Raw genomic sequence first — 16,709 nt, forward strand, 5'->3', positions numbered from 1 at the left:
ACTGAGCCACCCAGGCGCCCCGAACTGTCAGTGTTTAGTATGAAGTGAAGAGAGAACTCCTACTCTGAGTAATTTTTCAGCTCTTCTGAGGCATCATCCATCATGTTGCTCTCCTTGGCTTCGTGGGCCATGGCTCGGTAGAGTTTATAGGCAACCACTGCCTTCACTGTTGCTTCCTCTCCATGCTGCCAGAAGAACATGGCCATCTTCTGCCTTTTCATTAGCACAGCCCAGACCAGCAGGTCATTGTAAGGGTACATAAAGCCAGTGGACTCAGGGTCATCTGATATATTTTGTTCTTCTTTTGACTTCTTCCTTGATTTATGAAGGACTACAGACTTTTCCTGTTGGAAAATAAAATAGGAACGGATTCCCAAAGAGTCAGATGCATGATATTTGACCTAATGAAACATATCTGGTATCCTAAGAATATTTTTTAAGTCTCTGAAAGGAGATGGAAATAATAATACAATTTTATAAACCAAAAACCAAAATTTTAGCCTCTTAGGTGATCTATTTCTTGTTGTGTCCGATAGATCCAGGGTCCACACACTGAGATACCTTGGGTTCATTCCGCACAACTTGAAACACTACACCTTTGGGACAGACTCAATAACTACATGACAATTTTCAATTTCTCAAGGAAATGGGCTGAAATAACTATTGGATAAATGAGAGCTATAAAAAAAAAAAAAAAAACCAACTCCAAACTCACTTTATAAATAAATTATCTTTCCCTTAGAAAAATGTCACTAGCATTGCCAACATGCATCCAAACTGATTGGTTTTAAGTTTCCTTTATTCTGATTATATTCCTCTAGTAATAGTAATATGTAATAATGCAATACTATTCTCCACCAGGTAAACTAACCCTTTACAGCTCATCTCAAATGTCACTCCCTAACCCCCATGTTCTTCTATATCACTGTGTATGTATTTCTATTTCAATATTCATCATCATCATGCGGCAATACGGCTATTACTTTTGGGGAGGGGGGGTCATTTCTCAGTCATTATTATACCTTCTTCATCCACCTGCATCCCAAATTCAACTAAGCACCCAACATAATGCCTGGTAAATAATAGGATTTGTTAACTTTTTTAATAAAAAGAGATAAGAGTGAAAATTATACATTTCCTCTATTGCTATAAATAAAAGGAAATTTGTATCCATTGATGGTGATCAAGGGTAATTTTATAAAATATCCTTTCATCCTAGGAGCTATGGAAAGCAAACCTCTTTCATAGAACATAGAAATTATTTATATAGAAACTCTTGAGCAAACACATTCATCCCCAGAGGAAAGTGGGACTGAGGTAATATGGGGAGAGGTGGATTAACAATATTGTTCACATTGCTCACTTGTTGTTTTGCTGTTGACTTGCACCCATCTGTTTATGGTACTTATAACTGGCCTACTTGTAGCTCCCTTCTCCAACTTTAAATGAAGAAATGGTCTAGCCTGCAAGAACAATTTTATTTTCACATCCAAAAAGAAATAAGTGGTACCTTGAATTTGTAAGGCTGGGCAGTTCTAATGAACTGGGAATGCAGCGTGCTTTCTGCAGATTCATTTCTATTTCCTGAGGAGCGTCTTCGGTGAAGAGGGGGCTGGGAAAGGCTTTGAGCAAAACTGGTCACTCGCTGGCAGGTGTTATTTTATTTTTAAAATAAAACAAAAAGGGAAAAGATTATCATGGTAACAATATTTCATTTCTAGACAGTAATGAAAACAAAGTATAATATTGTATCCTACCAAGTATCCAAAGATTCTGTCTCTAGCCCATGATCAGTATTTAATTACCCAAGAAAAGCCTCTAATGATCTCCTCCTTATTAAAAACACTGTTATTTCCTAACATCCTAGAGAACATGCTCTTTTGTTCCCTATTATGTATCTGCATTCCTTCTCTATATGGAAATTCCACTAAAAATCAATGGATTTTCTATACCTGGAACAAGTTCAGAATAGGCAATAAAGATTCACAGCTCTGATAAGAAAAAGTTCCCATTCACAAACAACTCCAAGGTTAAGTTAGAAAGTTATGGAACTTCTCCAGATGTTATGCATCACCACTGGAATTCCAGTGATTAGGCCCAATAACAACATAATTTACTGCTTATCAGCATGAAGCTTTCATCAATGAGAAACTAAAGAAGCTTTCTTGAAGGGGCTGATATAAAAATGGATGATACAAACCATGGGCTTTGAGCTACTTTATTTTTTGAAATAAGAAGACATCAGACTACTGCTTTATTTCAACTTCCAGTACCAAGAACAAAACAAGTTAGTCCAAAGTAAACAAAGTAAACAACCAGCAACAATAATTTGCCACCTCCTGCTAATACTTAGTATGTTGTCCCAAACCAGTGGCTTATTTTTGCTATCCTCAGATAAAGGACCAGGCTGACAATGAAGTATTCTGTCTCTTTAATCCACACAGCATCGTGCACATTTTTCCTTCTGTGTCCACACAGTCAACATAGTAAGTCTGTCCCAAGAAATGAGGAACATCAGAGGACCCAACAATCTCATACAAACCAGGGAACTGAAACACCAAAAGGGTTTTCCATATTCATCCAAAAGAGTTATGGCCATTATAGAACAACTCTTTACACAGCCATCGAAAATATCAGTTCTCCAAGAGAGGCCACCTTTTCCAGTAAGAGGCAGGTGTTCCGTGTTATTTTTAAAACTTACAACAAGCTTCTCATATCCATTTTCAATGTATCCTTTCTTGGTAAAGAGATTGAGAAATGTGCCACAAAGGCAGAAAATTCCACCACTGTGCGTATCAGAATGGAGTTGGTAGCCACGGAATCCGTACTCTGGGTTGTCATCCAAAAGGGGGGTATGAGCTATGAGCTCATAGGGGACAGTGGCTGATATTAACGTGCTCTTTTCCACAAAGTGATGGAAATGAAGATTTGTTGTAACAAAAGCCAATTCTTCCTCCCTCTTCCATAGCCCTACCAGGCGGCCTGGGTGTAAGCAGAAGATCCAAACAAGTCTGTCCCAACCAGTTGTGGTGGATTCAGTTAAGTTACTCAGGTTGTACTTTGCAATGAAAGAATGCCACCAAGGTCCATTTTTGGAGGGGGTTTTAGACTGGTCCATAAAAACTAGTGTCATACCACACAAATCCAAGGTTGACAAGGTGCCTAGCTGTGGCCAATTTTGGCCATACCACATAATGGTCACTGATGAATCGTTTATGGAAAGGTCAATGCATTCCATGATGTATTCTTTTCCACTTTTTTCTTTCAATATAATTACCCAACCTAAACCAGATATTCCATTTGAACTGGAAGGCCTGTGTAAGGGTGGACAGGTTTGAGAATCTGAGCTAGCACTACTTTTGCAGAAGCTCTTTGTTTTTGTGACAGATTCTTTCTTCCCATACCCAGCTTCTTTACCCTTGACCAAGAGTAAGTTCACAGATACAGCGGTCTTCTCTGCTGAAATAAGTTTCCAATTAGATCTTTAGGTGAAAAGACAGTTGAAGAGATTCTGATCCAAATAAAATGGTCATTGGCCAGATGATAAAAGTGCCTATTCACTCATCCAGTACACAGCAGGGTCCCGGCATCCAAGTGGGAAAAGATCTTCAGCAAGATTTCTGAAGGCATACTATCCAGAGACACAGAAAGGTTAGCAGACGACTTCTCACAGTGCCTCCCCTGCCTCATACACTGCCTCATGGAAGTCCTGCCCATCGCATATGTGAGGCCTGGCCCCCTTCCGAACCCAGCGGCCAGCCAGTGGCCTCCCGGGGGATGCCCTGGGCTGCGCCGACCCCACGGGGCTCAGCGGCAAATGCAGAGCCTGGAGGCCACGTCAGTGCTGCCCGAGCGACTTTATTTACTCATTTATGTTAGTTTGCATTTTATGGATATAAATTAGACAAAGGAGTGATGGGGTCCAGACTTCTAAAAAATAATACTCAATTTATTATCATGAGTGTTGTGATACAGAATTAATAGCATCATCAGTAGTGATCATGACTATTATTATTAACAGTTACTCTGTACCCTCTATGTTCCAGGAATATGGGTTTTCCGGGTATTATTTAATCCCTTTGACAAATTTATGAAAGAGATATTATTATTCCCATTTTATAGATAAGGAAAGTGACACACAGGTTAAGCTTCTCACTCAAGATTTCGTAACTACTAACAAGCGAAACTAATAGTCCATCCCAAATCTCTCGGACTCCCAACCATGTATTGGTAGCTGCTATGATCTAACTTACAAGACTTCACTAAGAGACTCTACTTCACTAGAAAACAGTCAGAGAAATGGGTAGTAATTTCTCACCATTTCAAAAGAAAAAAAGCACTTGAGGTACTTGCCTAGCAGACTGCCCACCGGGCGACAGCAAGGGCACAGTCGGTCCTCACACCTGTCACAGGCAACCTCACAGCAAGATATATTTGGTTTAAGTGAAGGAACTGATACCTCAAGTGCCTCTCCATGCCTTTGAAATCTCAATGAAGATCATTTTCTGTAAGATTTGAGTTTCTTTTTGTTTTGTTCTTTTATTTCTTAAAGACAAGTTGGGCTTTTACTTCACCTGATTCTTTAAAGGTCAAAAGTGGCTTGATATTCTGGACTCTTCCTGTGATCCCATCCCAAACCACCTTTCCAGTCTCATCCTTCACAACCTTCTAGCACGTCGCTGCCAACAAAGGCCTCCTTGTCACTGTCGCTGATGTCCGTAACACTGTGCCTCTCACTGTCCCTGCTCTTCTCTCAACCCCAATGCCCCAAACTCCCTTCTCTAACACTTCCATTATCCTCTAAGAAGAAAGGCTCTCTTTGGAAACAACCGATGTTTTCTCTGCTAATCAACCAGGCAGGAACTCTGACTTTACATTCCTAGACTTTCGAAATCTTGATGGAAAATAAAATATGTACAATGTGTATTTTTACATAGCACACTCTGCATGCATTTTCCAACATAACCCCTACACACCTGTCCCAAGTTTGTCACCTCCAGGTTATGGACTACTATGAGTTTAGAGATGGAAGCCCATTAGGCTTTTGCCTTCTACAATTTCAAAAGGAAAGAAAAGAACTGGTCATCTCTCCTTCAAATCCTTCTCAAGACATTACTTCTATGTCAATATAGCACACATTGTATCCCGTTCTGTATGATGCCTAGTTATTCATAAGTCTGTTTCCTCTGAGAGTTTCTGAACCCCTGGTCTTTATGTTCATCCTAAGCCAGCACTATAATTTACATGAGGCAGAGACTCAATAAATGTCAATAAATACAAATGTCCATTTTAGAAGCTATTCCCATCTGAACTTCCTAAGCCATTTTTCTAAGTCTAACTCCTAGTTATCCCATAGTTTATGAGGGTACTTATCAATTGTGGTACCTTATGTTTTCTGTAGAGGTTGTTGTAGAGGGCCCTGAAACTTTTTCTAGTGTAGCTGCTGCGATACGCTCCACCAATGAGGTATTCGATTACCAATCCAATGTCGATCAGTGTTATTCTGTAGCCTGAGAGAAGGGCATGCTGAAACAAAACCATGCAACATATTTTAACTTTCAGTTCCCGTTTTGCGTCTCCTTTGCCATCTGTTAGAACATAACCCAATCAACTGCAGAGGTAGACTCATACTTTTCAAGCATCTTTACAAACCGATCCATTAGGGGCGCCTGGGTGGCTCAGTTGTTGGGCGTCTGCCTTTGGCTCAGGTCATGATCCCAGGGTCCTGGGATCGAGCCCCGCATCGGGCTCCCTGCTTCTCCCTCTCCCACTCCCCCTGCTTGTGTTCCCTCTCTCACTGGGTCTCTCTCTGCCAAATAAATAAATAAAATCTTTTAAAAAAAAACAAAACACAAAAACAAACTGATCCATTAATGTGACCAACCACTGATAGAGTCTGCTTGTTTATAAGGAAAAACAAACCTAGCCTTAATGTGTTTTTAATTTCACAGAAATCAAGTGTGTGCTTATATTTGCTCATTCAACTCTCTTTTTTCTCTCTCATGCATAAATATACTTTGTAATAAAACACACTTAACTATAGTATAAAAGATTGTTTTTAAGTGGAAATTATATAACTATTACAACAGAAGTAGAATCACTGGAGTATATCGCCAAAATGTGCCATTTTGACATATTATTTTAAATAAGTTACTTAGGAGACAGCCTGTACAAGACGGACACTCAGACCCTCCTCTGCTTCCCGAAAGCAGGAAATAACTCCCCCATGTGAAAGGTACCCTCCTTGTCCCAGGAGATAGAGACATCCTTATCACCAGAGATGGGAAATTTACAACAGAGAAGCCTGTATAAATGACCCTTGTTACTTTTTACTAATTTACTACCCCAGACTAAATTGTTTAGAATTCCTTACTAATTGAACTTTGTGGTTTTTTTCTCCTATTAATCTGTCTCATGCAAAATTTAATTCTTAGGCTAGCTGGAAGAACCTTGGACTGAGGAAAACTTCTTCCTTCCTTCAATATACTGAATGTATGTGACCCAAAATTAACATTGGCTTAGATCTTCCATCTCTCTATTGAAATGGCTATAGCACTTTGCACTGTGTTGACTACATCATACACAAAATGAGAACATGGAAGGAAGTAGAATAGAAATAAGGAACGTGGAATGGCAGAACAAAATAAGATATCAAAATATGAGGTTGTGCCAAAACAAATGTTATGGTTGGCAAGAGGGCTGAGCAGATTTCCAAGTACATGGGTCTTAGTCTAAATGAAGATAACTTTGGCCACTTAAAACCCACCTTACTACTTCTTCATAACTGTTACTTCTCAACTACCATTCACCATACATTTTTTCATTAAAGTATAATTGACATACAATATCCTATTAGTTTTAGGTACGTATCATAGTGATTTAATATTTTTATACATTATGAAGTGATCCCCATGATAAGTCTAGTTACCATCTGTTGCCATATAAAGTTATTACAATACTATTGACTATATTCCCTATGCTATACCTTACATCCCCATGACTTATTTATTGTCTAACTGGAAATTTATACCTCTTAATCCCCTTCACCTATTGAGCTTATTACACTGATTCATGAATCAATGTAAATACATTCATAATTTACTTTTTTCAAGGAACACCAAAACTAATGCTCTTTGTTGCTACTAGTTAAAAGCACAGGGGTGCCTGAGTGGCTCAGTCGTTAAGCGTCTGCTTTCTGCTCAGGTCATGATCCCAGGGTCCTGGGGTCGAGCGCCACATTGGGCTCCCTGCTCTGAGGGAAGCCTGCTTCTCCCTCTCCCACTCCCCCTGCTTGTGTTCCCTCTCTTGCTGTCTCTCTCTGTCAAATAAATAAATAAAATCTTTATAAAAATAAAAATAAATAAATAAATGAAAGCATATTTAACCTATTCTATTCCTTTTTCTTCAGTTTACTGTAAAGGAATCAAAGTTCAAGGAAATAATAAGGAAAATCATCTTGATCTGGCATCAATCATGCAAACTAAATTTACGTCAGCATGGACACTTTTGCTTACTTCTAATCTGCCAACTAAATGTCTTCCTCTGCGGTCCTTTTATTCTGGCTCTCCCACCAAGTCAACGTAGCCAGAAAGCCCACACTCTCTCCATCAAGATACCAGACTTCCGAGAAATGAGGAAGTACTTTTAAAGTGTGCCATGGATGGAGTTTAATCATGGGAACAAAAAAAGTCTCTCCTAGTTTTCTGCAGATGTGAATAAAAGTTCTTGGTGACTAAAAGAGAAGGAATTAAAGCATAAGAGACTGTTAAAGGTTTGGTAACTAATAGAAGATGATTGTATTTTAAGTCTGATTTAACTCAAAGTTCAGTGAAAACACCATGAGCAAAATATAAGCAAGGTTATAGAGTAGTGGGATTCATCCTGGCTCCCTACAACAATGCTTAGACTCACAAAAGAAGGTAGGGCCCCCAAGCCATCATTCATAGTCAAAACAATAACAAAACAATGAAAATCATATATCAGTCCTCCAATAAACATGACAAGACAAGGAAATTTCTTTATTTTCAGCAACTATTATCATTGTTGGAAATACTGTTGTATCATGTTGAGGTAAAGTTCTGAAAGTTTTATATGTCTCCGATTCTTATTTTATAAGAGAAAATAATCATTAGTTAATGCCACTTACTTGGTGGATCAAATCTTTAAAAATATAAAATAAATTACAAGGAAACAAACTTAAAGAGTATGGTTTGGTGATGAAATTGCTCAGAGCCCCAGGCAAAGAGGGTAGGTAACTCACTAGAAAATCCAAATCTACATTTTACGAAGCAAAATCAGGCAATGCCTCAATCACAAAGCTAAGACAATACACAAAGAAATTTGTACACATTCATAATTACGTTACCTGTTTTACATCTCGGACAAGATGATGCAAGAGCATATTAGTGGGTCCTTGTTTCTGTAATGAAGAAAAGAAAAATTTATTCCTTTTAATTACCATATACTAGGGGGAAAATATTTTATTTCAGAATGCACAAATAACCCAGAATACTGAAAATTTTCTTCAACATCTTTAGTAATGAAGCTTACCCCAATTAATTGTAAGTTATTTCCTAAGAGAAGATATAATTAGATTGAAATATTTTTCAAAGATGTAAAAAAAAAAAAAAGATATATATGTGTAGGTAGTAAAAATATAATTAACCTTATTTTTTTCAAGAGACAAAAATAAATTTTAAGTAATTTGTAACTATCCTTTATCATATATAAACTACACCATTACAAACCCCATCACATAATTACATTCCATCAACAATTACTTATTGAACACTCCTATGTTCAATCCAGCTCTTGAGGGAGTCAGTTAAGAATGTAAGTACTTTCTTCATAGTTTTTACAGTATAATTGAAGAGAGGGGGGATTTACATGAAAAACTAATCATGAAGATGTATGCTCGAAAAGATTTGCCAAAAATTTGTACCGTAGGAATAGATCACTGTAAACCGGAGTATTCAAAAAGACAGGGCTTAACGAGGGCTTTCAAGAAAAGGTAAGATTCAAAGGACAAGGAACAAGATTTCAAGAAGGGTGCTTGGCTTGAGCAAATGGTGTTTTTACAATGAGTAAGCTGGTCTAGTTTCAATAAAGGGTTTGCGTACAAAAGCAGAATTTTAACAGTAGCTGTAGGTCGAGATGCTTCCAACAATTCAATAAAAGCAATTTGTTCTTGCTTTAATTATGGTCTTACTGTTGTGTTTTCTTAACTTAGTTTATGTTTCTATTCTGTGTAATTAATTAAAATAAGAAACGCAGAAATGACCATAGGATAAAATGGATTTGGTAAGAATGTTTGTCCTCTGGTTGAGAAATCTGTCTCTCTCTAAGCTATCTTTGTACTTCGATATTCAAGGAGACTTGAACGTTCAATATTTAGCTTAAGCTAAATCTTAAGCTAATTGATAAATGAATCTTAAGGGAGGCGATTGATGGAATATTCCAATACTCACTGTGTTATAGAGCTCCTCCAGTCGGGGGATGGTAAGAAAGCGATGGAGGTTCACTCCATATTCTATTAAGAGCTTTACAAAATCCACTCGATCCATTACTAAAGCATCTAACATTGCTTGTTCCAGCGCACCAGCCTTCAGAAGGTAGAAATAAATGAGAGAGAGAGAGACAATTAAGAAAGAAGTTTTTTAAAAAGTAGAAATAACTGAAGAATTATAAAGATCTGAACTCAAAACAATGCAGATATAACAATCATAAAATACAGTCTTACTAAGAAATGTTCAGGACCTGATTGAAGAAATGACAAAAAGTGAACTTGAAGGCATAAAAGACACTTAAAGTAATCCGTTCTTGTACCAGAAGACTGACAATTGTAAAGATCTCACTGCTTCCCAAATTAATGTATAGGTTTAATGCAATTCTAATAAAAATTCAAGGTTTCTTTTTTGTTGTTGTTGCTATTTTAACTTGCCATGTTTTCATTTAAACTATACCCAGTTTCTGAATATATACGGGAAATTAAACACACTCATTTACTTTTACTCTGACCTGAAGTTTTAGTAAAATTATAGTAAAAAGACTTTTTTTTTTTTAAAGAAATGAATCCACAAGAACAGGGGGTCCAGGAGTGTCACATTTTGGAAGTTGGAAAGCAGGTGGGCAAGTGGTAATTGACTTAGCAGTCCCCAGAAACCCAGAAGGTAAAAGTCCCCAGAAACTGAAACTAGAAAAAAGCCAAGAACCAAACAAATCTATGCCACAGAATTCTGGCGGCTCCAGGATGAAATAAATGTACATATACTGAATCCCTAATGTCGAGATCTTCCCCGTCATCTTCCCCCATTTGACTTCCATTAACACTGGCAGCAAGGTTTTTCCTTATCCGGGGGGGGGGGTTGGAGGATTCTTTTCTGTAAAGGGACTAAGAGTAAAGGCAGGAATAATGCTGTCATCTCAGGTCCCCCCAACAAGTGGAAGCCAGATCACTCCTCTGTCCAAACAGAGCAGTGACCTGGCTTCACCTACAGGCTCAATTTATTTTTGTCTCTTGAAAAAATTTATCTGTAAGCTTCACCTACAGGCTCAATTTATTTTTGTCTCTTTAAAAAATAAGGTTAATTAAATTTTTACTACCTACACATATATATCTTTTTTTTTTACATCTTTGAAAAATATTTCAATCTAATTACATCTTCTCTTAGGAAATAACTTACAATTAATTGGGGTAAGCTTCATTACTAAGCAAGTTAAGATTTGTCTTAACTGAAAAATCTACAGTTAAGCTTCACCTACAGGCTCAGAATTTCTAAAGAGCTTTCTCTCCTCCACACTTAAATAAAAAGTCCAGAACTAGCACACCACAAAACATCAATCAGTAAGAATCAGACAATGCAGGAAGAAGAAAAATTCAAAAGAACTATCATTACTATCCTCAGTTGCTTAAAAAAAAAAAAAAAGAAAGAAAAGAAAAAAGACAACAAATTTGCTCATAGAAACTAATAGTATGCTACCAGAAACAAAAAGCTCCATGTAAGGCATGAAAATTAAAGTTGAAGAAATCAACAAAGGAAAAATATGGAAGATAAAAGGAAAAAGATAAGATTAGAGGAGCAGTCCTTAGGTCCAACATTTAAATGCTATGAATTCCAGAAAGAGAACAGAGAAAACAGGAAGGAAATTCCCCAGCATGGAAACCCATGATTGCTAAGTTGAAAGCATGTGCCCAGCATAATGGATATAAAGACTCACAATAGCACACAGCATTGTGAAATCTCAAAACACTAGAAAGAGATTTGTTTGAACTCCCAGAGAGGAAAAAAAAAAAAAAATGGTCCCAAACAAAGGATCAGAAAACAGAAACATTTTTACTTCTCAATAGCAGTGTTGAATGCTAGCAGCTAAGCATTCAAAATTCTTCAGGAAAATTAGTCCTGATCTTTAATTAAAATATATCCAAACATATATGTTCTCAAAATGTTTATCTTCCATGCTCCCTTTCTCAGAAAGTTACTGAAGGATGCACCTCCTTAAAATAAAGGAGTAAACCAGGGAAGAAGATGACACGGGATACAGAAAACAGGTGCTCTAACATAGGAGAGAGGCAAAGGGAATATCCAATATGATGAAGGTAGATCCCAGCATGAAAGCCCAGAACCCGGAGCAGCAGGTAACCAGTCCAGATTGTAGCAGGGAGGACAGGACCACAGACAGAAATGTTGAGAAGTCTCTAAATGAATGAATCAGAAAATAACAATATGACTTGTTATTTAAAACTATGGAGATTTATAAATGTCAATACAATCAAAAAATGTTAAAAACACTTGACTCTTGTGATCAGCAGGGCAGAGAACTACTGTTGTTTTAGTAGCCTTTTAGTACCATTAGATGTTTTAACTAACATGCATGTATTAGTTTGACTCAAAAATAATATACCTTTGGTAGGGTCACAACTGCAATTTTTAAAAATGAAATGTTAATAGTGATTATCATTAGCACTATAGATAACTTTTTTCTTTCTGCTTTTCTCTGTTTTCACTTATTTCTATTGTGAGTACATATTACACTTTAATGCAAAAATAAGAAAACTTCAAGTTTCAAAAAACAATATAAAAATCCAGCCATATTAAAAAAAATAATAAAATATCCTTCCATTCTGTCTTTCTCCCAACTTCATTTGCCAGTTTCAATTAGGCTGCAGAGCCTGAGGGGAAAAAAATGATTTTAGGGAGGCAAAGTTGAAGAGAGAAATGTCTCAGGTATCCCTGGGCACCCAGCTACAGAGAAGCTACCTCCACACCCCTCCCAAACCAATCTATCTCTCCTCCGATTTTTTCTTTGGATCCCCCCCTAACAAAGCCAACACACGAAATATTTTTCCCCAAATAACTTCATTTTCACTATACCTTCCAATGCTGTCCATAAATTAGGATGTGTTTCTTGGCAATGTCCATTCTGTCCCAAGCCATTGCCAGATTTAATTGTTCTGACGCTGTTAAGTTTGTGCCTAGGTTAAAAGAAGGGAACAATCATATATCTTATTTAAAATATCAACATAGGGTGCCTGGGTGGCTCAGTTGGTTGAGCAACTACCTTCAGCTCAGGTCATGATCCTGGAGTCCCGGGATCGAGTCCCGCATCAGGCTCCCTGCTCAGCAGGGAGTCTGCTTCTCCCTCTGACCCTCCCCCCTCTCATGTGCTCTCTCTCCTCTCATCCTCTCTCTCAAATAAATAAATAAAATCTTTAAAAAAATAAAAATAAAAATAAAATAAAATATCAACATAAAAAAAAATAGTTCCATGGAACGTGAAAAGAGGAAATGTGGAAGAGATGTAACCCTCTTCAGACACTCACCCTTGAGCAGAGCTGTTAGGATTGCTAAATCAAGGTCTTGCGACTCCTCGGAATCAGCATCAAATATGGTAATCTATGACAGTTGAAAAATAGGAAACCATACATTTTGGGAACTAGTAAAGAAATGTTTTCAAAAAGTCCCCACAAAATGCACTCTAGAGCTAATGAGTTGAGCAAAACATTAATGTAAAAAAACCACAGAGAGTTAATCTTATTGATTAGCTACTCTCCCTTTTTACTTATAGGAAACTTTTTAAATAGGGTAATGGAGAACTGTGAACACTCAGGGGAAAAAAAAGAAAACCCTCAAGAAATCTATGTATCTTATAGGAAACACATGATAAAACATTACTACACTGAATTTACCATGCATACACTAGAATGAAAAGAAACTCAGTGTCAATTCCTAAGGAAAAAGAAAAAAAAAAATCATTCCTTTTGAAGAGATACCATAGGACACCATTCTGCTCACCTCACCTTAGAGACTAAGATTTTTGCTTTTTTAATGAGAGGTGAGCCCTCAAGGATTCATCATAAAATAAGTGAGGCAATTACAATGCACCCAATGAACAAGTAGAAAGGGCAGGACATGCCTCCTGCCATGAGACTAATTTTTGTAAGACAAATAAGGATTTTTATTTATGATTGTAAAAGTGCCTGGGGGCTCGATCGGTTGAGCACCCAACTCTTGGTTTTGGCTCAGGTCATGATCTCAGGGTCTAAGATCGAGCCCTGCGTGGGGCTCCACACTCAGTACGGAATCTGCTTATGATTCTCTCTCCCTCTGCCCCTCCCCACTCCTCAAACAAATAAATAAAAAGAAAAAAAAAAGGTTGCCTGCTATTAATGAATGTATCTCAGTCTTTCTAAGTGAAAATATGTTTTATATAGTACAGGGAACTATTCAACAAAAAGAGCCATGTCTGGCAAGCCCAGATAGACCACTAACTAGCCAGTCTGAGGGAAACATCTTTAGATGTGGATTTCTCATCCACAAGGTGAGAGGAACCCACTGAATAATCTCTAAGGTCCCATAAAGGTAAAAAAACTATGCTTCCGCAATTCAGGTATTGGTTCCCTCCAACTAACCGCCCCTCTATGTGCATGAATAAAATCAATTCTCAATTATGCAGGAGCTGAGGACCTACTTCCTAAGATGTGCAAAGCCTTCGGCACCTACTCTAGTCTCCTTTTGGTCATTACACCCTTCATTACTCTCTTTGATGATAGGAAGACACAAATATAAGGGTGATCTCTTTAAGATGTCCGTTTCTTATTGATTTCTGCAGGAAGTATCAAATGTAGTAGACCAGGTACAGGATTTCAACTCTGTGCCCATGTGTCTATTTTACTTTTCTGTAACTGCATGACTCTGGGAAAATCACTTAAATTCTCTAGGTTCCAGCTTTGGCATCTCTGAAACTGGAATAAACAATCACTGCCATATTGAACTCACTCATGGGGCCACTTCAAGGTAAAAAAAAATACATTTGAAAACATGTTGTTAATTGTAGACATGGTTGTTATTTTTGTTGTTATTGGGTCAACTGAAACTAAGTGTTTATCACTATGTTTAGCCATGCTTTGTCCAGCCTAAACTGGTTCAACTGTTTATTTTTGTGGGTTTTTTTGTTGTTTTCGTTGTTTTTTTGAGGCCAGGTGCTTAAGTATTACCAAAATCTTGAATGATTTGGTCTAGCCTCTGAAATCTGGAAAGATCACTATGAATCATGACATATTTGCGTATTTACTAGAATTGTTGGCTTCATCTCATCCAAGTCATTGATAAAAATTTTGATCAGGGCGCCTGGGTGGCTCAGTTGGTTAAGCGACTGCCTTCGGCTCAGGTCATGATCCTGGAGTCCCGGGATCGAGTTCCGCATCGGGCTCCCTGCTCAGCAGGGAGTCTGCTTCTCCCTCTGACCCTCCTCCCTCTCATGCTCTCTGTCTCTCATTCTCTCTCTGGCAAATAAATAAAATCTTTAAAAAAAAAAAATTTGATCAAAGTACCCTAAAATGCTAAAATCTTTTCCAGAATCTATGTTATGCTCACAACCCAGAGTTTGTGGCCTCCATTTTCTGTCCCAGAGTATATTCTTATACTTCCCATTGTTCAGTGCATCCCCAAAGATCTCTTGTGGGATGTACTCAGATGTTATGATGCAGTCACCTAAGCCAGCAGACTAGACTTAAGACATGGAACTATTCTTTTACCCTCTGAAAATATTTATGTGTGATCTTCACTAAATGTGGTCACTTTTCTGTAATACTGCCATACTAGGGTTTTTGTTTGTTTTCCTAACTGCAGTCTAAAATTTGAAGCATTGTGGGGAGGTGGGCAGGGGAGGGAATAAAAAGCCAAGTTTACTCAACTAAAGGTCAAGTTCTACAGAGTTATATAACAATCAAATTAAAATTAAAAACTCCTTATTTTGGGGGTGCCTGGCTGGCTCAATTGGAAGAGTGTGTGACTCTTGATCGCGGGGTCATGAGTTCAAGCCCCACATTGGTATAGAGATTACTTTAAAAAATAAAATCTTTTTTTAAAAAACTCATTTTTAAAAGTTGTGGAAATAAATATTACAATTGATGCAAATTATCAGTTTTAAAGTCATTTGAGTTATCAACTCATCATACTCACAGAATCCCTGTGTACCATACACTCCATTAGAATCTGAAAAAGGTGCTTGGACTGTTTAAGACTAAAGTTGAAAGTGTTCTGAATCATGCAGATGATCTCCTCCTTCACCTGAGGACGTAGGGCCCTGAGAGAGAGAGAAATGGTCATGACTTGGCACAATGCAGAGGAGGAAACAAGCCAGCAACTTCAGGGCAAGAGCACCTGTGGGTCCCATCTGACTGAGAAGGTTTGCATGGACAGTTCTGCTCTGAGAGCAAGTGGGCAGGAAGCAAAGGGAAGCAAGGTACCAGGTGAGGCCGAATCTGAAAGCGAGCACAGGTGGATCTGCCATGATCCTGGAAAGAATGCACTCTGGGGCAAGGTTCCCGAGCTGACAGATTTCCAATACATGTTTCCTTAAGTAAATCGGTGGGGTCAATATTTTAGTTCATAGGCATTATATTTACTTACACAGGAGAAAGACCACACTTTTGAAATTGGAAAAATCACACTAGTTATAGGGCTAGCGAGAGAAAAGCGACCGTTTTATTTAAAAGGCTAAAGAATTAAAACCTTAGGGTGCCTGAGTGGCTCAGTCAGTTAAGCATCTGTCTTAGGCTAAGGTCATGATCCCAAGGTCCCAGGATCAAGTCCCACATCAGGCTCCCTGCTCAGTGGGGAGTCTGCTTCTCCCTCACTCCTGCTTGTGCTCTCTCTCTCCCCCTTTCTTTCTCAAATAAATAAATAAAATCTTTTTTTTTTTTAATAAACACAACATATATTAATGCCAGTATGCTGGTTTCCCCAATTCCTGCTATTTTTACTAATGGCAAATGAATCTGAAGGTGATCTGGGGCCAGCACTGGTCTCCTCACTCACTGCAGGGTTTTTTCAGCTTTACAGACCAACTGCAGGAGCATCTCCTCCCTCACTACTCCGTGGAAGTGCTCCCCCGCCCACCCCCAGCAGCTCAGACAGGGTTCAAGAGCCCCTGAGAGAGGCAGGCCATTCTTCGGCGAAAGAAACAGCAACTTGCATCAGCGGAGGGCATTTGGACATTAATCAGTACATATAAAAATCACTGAAAAATTAATTCCAGTCTCAATCTCTGTCCCCCAAGGATATGTGGCCCACCCAAAAGCAGAGCTTAAGGAACTAAAATGGAGGAATAAATCGTTACCGTGGTTTCAGAACTGAGGAGTCAGCAACTCACCCTTCATCTGCTATGTGTTTGTGGGTGAAGGCCAGGAGGTCGGCGGCCCTGCCCGT

At 38.2% G+C, this 16,709-nt stretch overlaps 1 protein-coding gene and 1 pseudogene across 1 annotated transcript in view; both read right to left on the reverse strand.

Annotated features, from left to right (window-relative positions):
- The window catches only part of TRPM6 (transient receptor potential cation channel subfamily M member 6), a 128,416-nt gene that overhangs the window by 70,642 nt on the left and 41,065 nt on the right, over positions 1-16,709 (reverse strand). The window contains exons 6-14 of the mRNA XM_081804066.1: positions 16,654-16,708; positions 15,462-15,585; positions 12,821-12,893; positions 12,372-12,472; positions 9,468-9,602; positions 8,366-8,419; positions 5,386-5,526; positions 1,511-1,645; positions 64-344 (exon numbers count right to left, since the gene is read on the reverse strand). Coding sequence (XP_081660192.1) covers positions 64-344; positions 1,511-1,645; positions 5,386-5,526; positions 8,366-8,419; positions 9,468-9,602; positions 12,372-12,472; positions 12,821-12,893; positions 15,462-15,585; positions 16,654-16,708 — 1,099 coding nt within the window. The remainder of the gene's footprint in view (positions 1-63; positions 345-1,510; positions 1,646-5,385; positions 5,527-8,365; positions 8,420-9,467; positions 9,603-12,371; positions 12,473-12,820; positions 12,894-15,461; positions 15,586-16,653; position 16,709) is intronic.
- LOC102740560 (F-box only protein 15 pseudogene) lies at positions 1,796-4,006 on the reverse strand (annotated as a pseudogene).

This window comes from Leptonychotes weddellii, chromosome 14 (genome assembly GCF_054177405.1).
Source record: "Leptonychotes weddellii isolate Sample4059 chromosome 14, ASM5417740v2, whole genome shotgun sequence".
In the NCBI taxonomy this organism is placed as follows: Eukaryota; Metazoa; Chordata; class Mammalia; order Carnivora; family Phocidae; genus Leptonychotes; species Leptonychotes weddellii.